Source organism: Nanorana parkeri, unplaced genomic scaffold (assembly GCF_000935625.1).
Source record: "Nanorana parkeri isolate BGI_ZX_2015 unplaced genomic scaffold, ASM93562v1 scaffold3239, whole genome shotgun sequence".
Lineage (NCBI taxonomy): Eukaryota > Metazoa > Chordata > Amphibia > Anura > Dicroglossidae > Nanorana > Nanorana parkeri.
This window is the reverse complement of record NW_017309507.1, coordinates 22050-28561: the sequence shown is the minus strand read 5'-3', so window position 1 is coordinate 28561 and position 6512 is coordinate 22050. Positions and strand designations below refer to the sequence as shown.

The following is a 6512-nucleotide window of genomic DNA, read 5'->3' as shown; positions in this document are numbered from 1 at the left end:
TCTGTCTGCAGTGCCTCCTCCATGCTGCTCTGCTTACCACCGCTCTCATCTAATAGACTTTTCTCTTTGAAACAAAAATGTCATGACGTGTGATGTCACGGCTCTCTTATCACACGTTACATTGCTGTGACGTCACATGTTATGTCACAGCGCTCCTCTAACGTGTGATGTCACTGCGCTCCGCTAACATCTATATACAGATTTTGTACTAAACTTTTTGTATACAGTTATTAAACTTTTGTGCTTCCCTTTAATGTGTCTTCAATACGTTCTCATGTCTGATGACCTGCAGAGGGGGATCAATCCTAATATAGTGATGAGCAATGTTCCTGCAGAGGCCGCTCCACCTCTGGATGACTTCTGCTGGTATGTTGGTGGTAGGGTCAGGGCTGGATTTACTCTCCCTGCCGCCCCAAGGCCAGGTCCTGATGCGCCCCTCAGCGAATAGGTAATTACAATGGGGGAGGGGAGGACGGACGGACGGACGGACGGACCGGCTGCACACTGTTTACATGTGATCTTGGGGACATCGCCGAGTTCACTTGTAAACAAACAATCTTCTGCCTCACTCTACATTTAGCTCGGCTTGTACAAAGCAGGACTGAATGTAGAGAGGGAAACCTCCCCACAAGGACACCGCTGCCGCCCTGCTGGCCCTCGGTGGCCTTGTGGGGGGAATCTGGGCCTGGGTAGGGTGTCACCAGGAATCTGCCTACTATGGGCAGCGGGAGAGATCAGTGTGTGAGCCCGGTGGCTGTGTGATCAATAGATTGCCTTGTTCTATGGCTACCGGCCGACTCTACTACCTCACCTTTAAAGAATGTCACAACACCGCACCTTAAAGGAGAACTATGGGGTTAGGGCTTTTCCCCATAGTTCTCAGGGTAACGGGAGGACACAAACTAGCGTCCTCCCGTCACCCAAAGCTCTGTATACCGCAAGTTACAGCTCTCCATATACTGAGAGGCCGGAGCGGATCCTGATGTCGAGATCCGCCGAGCTGCGTAAGTGACAGCGGCAGAGCCAGCTGTACCTGCCCCGTCCGTTCCGCCAGTCAGCGCTATCGGAGCGGGGAGGAGGGAATCCAGCCCCTCCCCCTGTCACGGCAGAGCTGTGACAGGATTGAGAGGTGAGCGAACGCTGGTATGTGTTCGCTCACCTCCCGATCTACTGAGCTGACCTGTGACAGTCTCATTTAAAACCCCCCCCCCCCCCCCCCTCATAGTTCTCCTTTAAGAGTGGCCTGGTTCTCTAGATCTCCCTGGGCCTGAAACATGTAACTGTGAGGGCCCATTAACACCAGCAGCATTGGACTGTTGCCAAACACAAGAACAAGGCAGTTTGTCTCATGTTTGGTGTATGGCTTCCGCTTACACATCGAGGTGCTGAACAAAAGGTAAAAGGCATCGCGACGTGCGGCCGTGCATAAAAATAACAAGTGCAAAGCATTGTAGAACGCGCAGCAATGTGCGCCATGGTGGGGAGGGGCCTTCAGCGCTGAGGCCGACCCTTGCGTCTGTGTTTTTTTTTCTTTCTGGGTTACTGACCTGAATGATTCCAATAATCTACTTTATAATAGAGAAACTCTCCGTGTAGATTGTGCCGCTGTGCTAAAGGTCCCCACACACCTTGCGATAATCGGGGGAAATCCCGCAATCGTACAATTATCGTAAGGTGTGTGGAAGCCGTGCGACCTCTGCTAATGTAAGGTCGCACGACTTTTAACTTGCGAACATGTTCAAAAATCGTACGATGCTCGGCGGGTGTGTAGCATGTTCGTATGATAAAAGCCGGACGGGCCGGTGACTGCCCGTTCTGCATTGCGGTCATTGGAAGCCCGCCCCTCAGGGGCGTGGCTTGGGATCATCGGAAGTACGATCTGCCTATGCAAGAGAGGCAGATCGTATGTTTTTTTTTTTTTTTTTAAAGTACCTTACAACCATCGCAAGACAAGCCTTGCGATGGTTGTAAGGTGTGTGCCCAGCATTACGCTCAATGTATCCCGTGTATAGACTGCGCATCAATCACCCGTACCAGCAATTCACATACAACATGGACTGAGTGATCATACAGCCGTCCGCAAAACGATTGTCTGTAAACTAATCGTCCATTCAAATAGAAAGTGTCTGGTGGAGCCCAGATGGTGAAAAACACCAAATTCTGTTCACTTGCTCCTCCCACGTACAATATCCCGTCATGTGTGACCCGTGTGACGCTCCTCACTCACCAGAATTCGGGAACTCAGCACAGGGATGGTGGGAGCTCCTCATAATGGGCACAGCGGGTGTACAGACCCAGGAAGAGAACATTATCTGGCAATGTCTTCTACAAATAATTGAACACAGAACACGATTGGTCAGAACACATCAGACGAACTTCCTCTGAAAATGAGATTTATTGCCTATAAAACATCGTCACAAAGAATTGAATACAAAATGTCGGCGCCGATCCGTCCGGAGATCCTGATCCCAGTCTGTCAGCTTTGTCCCTTCACAGACAGAAGATTTCATGTGAGTCCCGGAATCCTCCATTGTCCGGGGGGGAGCGCAGCGCTGCCAGGAGAGTGTAGTGTCCCCGAGTTACTGCTCCTTGGGAGGTTTGTAGTGTATCCGGCAACGCTCATTGAATATCTATGAGATAGAAGAAGCGTGAAGGGAGATTCCCACCAATCATATCACAGCAGAAATTACAGGACACTACAGAGGAGAGGGCGCCCCCTGCTGGACGACATGCTGCTTGCCTGGCCCCCTCTCTCTTACTCTGCCAGCAAATGTCAAGATTCCTAATCTGCAGACTCGGTATGGGTCAGGATCTCAGAGTACTGAGAACACCGGATCAACATGACAGGCAGGCAGCTAGCATTTTACCACTGGTACTATCAGAGACAGGTCAGCTTACCTTCCAGCTTCTATCATTCACAACTTCCTCCACGTTCAGCTCAGACTGCAGCAGCTTCAACTAGATAACAGAGGAGAGAAAGTGTGAGGAGAGAGCGCCCCCTGCTGGAGGACAATGAGAATTACAGGTCACTATAGAGGAGAGTGTGAGAAGGGGGCGTCCCCTGCTGGTGGACAATGAGAATTACAGGACACTATAGAGGAGAGTGTGAGGAGAGGGCGCCCCCTGCTGGAGGACAATGAGAATTACAGGACACTATAGAGGAGAGTGTGAGAAGGGGGCGTCCCCTGCTGGTGGACAATGAGAATTAAAGGACACTATTGAGGAGATGACGCCCCCTGCTGGAGGACAATGAGTATTACAGGACACTAATAGAGACTTGTGAGGAGAGGGCGCCCCCCGCTGGAGGACAATGAGAATTACAGGACACTAACAGGGGAGAGTGAGGAGAGGGCGCCCCATGCTGGAGGACAATGACAATTACAGGACACTAACAGGGGAGAGGGTGCCCCCTGCTGGAGGACAATGACAATTACAGGACACTATAGAGAAGTGTGAGGAGAGGGCGCCTTCTGCTGGGAGGACAATGAGAATTACAGGACCCTAACAGAGGAGAGTGTGAGGAGAGGGCGCTCCCTGATGGAGGACAATGAGAGTTACAGGACACTAATAGGGGAGAGAGTGAGAAGAGGGCGCCCCCTGCTGGAGGACAAATGAGTGACAGGACACCAAGAGGAGAGGACGCCAAATACAGGCCTCTGAATGGCCCAGCTGTGCCGAGTATAATGTACAGAAATCAAGGCTGGTGGTATACCAGGTGATGGATTGCAGAGCCCCTCCCTCTGATCTCACCTTAGTCTGCTCTTTCCTGAGCTGTTTGGTTAGCGGTATATTGTGCCCGTCCCTCCTCCGCTCCTCCTGCATTCGGTTCACAGTGCTGGATGCTTGAGTTATACAGTTCTTTATGGCTTTCTCCCGGGAGATGTGAGCGTCCCGTAACTGTGCACACGTATAAAAAGGAGACGAAGAGAGAATGGAGAGGATTATTAACACCTGAAGAACGTCTCCCTTATACGTACCCCAAAATCAGCAGATAAAGCCGATACACCGCCAGAAACATTTTTTACAGGAAACAAATATGTTACAGCATCGCAATGCATGTTACTGCCGAGTACATGTGACAATCTGGTTCTGTGATTAGCTTACAGGATCGGCGCTGGACAGCTCCTATCGGCCAACAGAACAGATGTGATCCATATCATACCGGAGCGGGCAAAGCGACAGGTTCTCTTGACATTTTTCCACTGCAGCAGAATACAGACTGGTGACTACTGAGTCAGGTCAGGTAAGTCTGGACCGGGAAGGGGGGGGGGGGGGGGGGGGGTTTTGGCTTTAATGTCACGTGAATATCAAGTCAAAAACTTCTACAGAGCGGGGAAGGATTAGCCCCCAACTCTGTAGAGATTTTTATCCTGGTGACAACAAAAACAACAAATGTTTATTTCTGTATGTGTTGCTGTAGGAGAGCCCCCCCAATTTCAGAGTGAAGGGTCAATCAAAGTGACATCCGTGTTCCCCAGGGAGGGTCAGTATGTCCATTGGGTACTTCCACATGTACAGTCACTGAGGTCCATTCTAGGGTTGCACAGATACCAAGTACAGTACTCGGTATGAGTACATGTGCCGATACTTTTGAGCTCCAAGACTAGACTAGAGAAAAATTCAAAAGTTAGGAGGCGGCTGTCATGTGTAAGGAGCACGCGGAGCTCCCGGGATTTGTACATCTCTGTTTTATTGTACGATTTTGTTTTTATAAATATATATTAGGGATGCACCAATACCAGTTTTGCGAGTACGAGTACTGACTCTTGCCCGGGTACTCACAGATACGAGTACTGATACATTTTTGTTTATTGGTCATGTGACAGTTTTTCTAAAACAATACAGACTAATGATTTCAGGACAGCGGTGGAGCGCCAGAACCAGGTCCCAGCTGCAACCGCTGCCACCCTGGTAGTTCTCATGAAAATGCCAGGTATCGGCACTGGTACTCGAAAAGTATCTGTACATCCCTAGTCAATGCCGTACGATGAGATGAATTGCTAAACATTTTTGGGGTAATTACAGAGGCTGGCACGGCTGACCCCCCTTATTATAAAACTGGGTGCCATCCTGTGTCTGGCTTCACCTCCTCACTATCCTGGAATAAGCATGGAGCCACATTGCACTGAAGCCTGAAGATTAACAGGACACCCAAAGTGTATTTTCAGGAGGAGAGGTCGGCAATGGAATGTTCCCCTTCAGGGTCCGTCCACCGAGATGTTCTCTCTCATTCAGAACCCAGAGAGGATCCTCTCGCATCCAATGGGACCATGCCAAAGCGTCCTTCCCTTCCTCCAGAGCCGAGTCTCATTGAGTGGAAACATATTACTTATACACAGGACGGGGTGCTGAATATTATACTAGAGGAGGCGGCAAGGCGGGACCAGACTGTGGCCCCTCCCCTGTGTGCATGGCTGGCACCTCGTGTCTCTGCATTGGCCTGGCCCTGGCCTGAATTCTATGTGGAATCTGATGGGCGGAGTCACCGGCTGCCTCCAGACACTTAGACCTCGCCGTCACATCCCAGACTATCCTACAACATGGCGACAGCGACCTTCTCATAATGGATGCGGCAGGCTGACCTGAAAACACACATGCAGAAACCTCACCGCCCAGAGTCCCCCAAAGACACAGGAAACCTGTTCAGGGGACGCTGGACATGACCCTCAGGAATGACCAGGTGACTATCGCCCCCTAATCCCAGCGTCAGGTCTCACTTACAGATTCGTACAGCTGTTTGCAGGTCTGGCCGGCATCGATCTTCCCAGCGAAGGAGACGGTGGGGACGGACGTGTTCAGTTCATAAACGATGCGATCATCGATCATCCTCATCACCCGGAGCATTTCCTGTACGGAGGACAAATCCGGGAGGGAGGGTCACATGACATAGGAAAGTGTATGGCCACTGGTAGACCTTGGAGCTGGTCAATCCCATTCTGTACAGAGGAGCTTACACTCTAATGTCCCCTCCCCCACAGTCACATCAGTCTCTGTACAGAGGAGCTTACACTCTAATGTCCCCTCCCCCACAGTCACATTATTATTATACATTCATATAGCTCTGACATATACCGCAGTGCTGTACAGTGAACTGACACTGTACACTGTAATGCCCCCATTTGGGTAGTTGAATAACAACTACCCAAATGGGGGCGGAGTTTGAAGTCTCAGCAACACCGCCTTCTGGGTGCTCATTGGTCGGACTGCAAAGGAGTAATGTCATTCCTCCGATTCCAGGAAAACTTTGTAACCAGAGACCCGACGTGCAGAAGGAAACCAGTCCGGCCAGTGCGGCGACTCCCTTCAGAGGTTCTGGCGGTCTCGGGTCTTCTCATGGGAGTGAAGTTTAGATACAACAGAGGCCGTGCTCCGCCCTAGAAGGAGATTGCCCTCCCATGTGACCGGCCCATGGTAAATCCTAATGTGATTGATATTTTTACCAATAAGAACGTCCCGGTCATAAACTCGCACGCCGGGTGACGCCACAACTGAGGAACTGGCACATAACTGTA

General features: G+C 50.7%; 1 protein-coding gene across 2 annotated transcripts in view; it reads right to left on the bottom strand.

Annotated features, from left to right (window-relative positions):
• Positions 1-2522: 2522 nt before the first annotated feature.
• Positions 2523-6512, bottom strand: part of CCDC58 (coiled-coil domain containing 58) — a 6163-nt gene continuing 2173 nt past the window's right edge. For both annotated transcript variants that reach the window (XM_018574793.1, XM_018574792.1), the window contains exons 2-5: positions 5722-5847; positions 3751-3897; positions 2899-2958; positions 2523-2630 (exon numbers count right to left, since the gene is read on the bottom strand). In XM_018574793.1, coding sequence (XP_018430295.1) covers positions 2580-2630; positions 2899-2958; positions 3751-3897; positions 5722-5847 — 384 coding nt within the window. In that variant the 3' untranslated portion in view covers positions 2523-2579. The remainder of the gene's footprint in view (positions 2631-2898; positions 2959-3750; positions 3898-5721; positions 5848-6512) is intronic.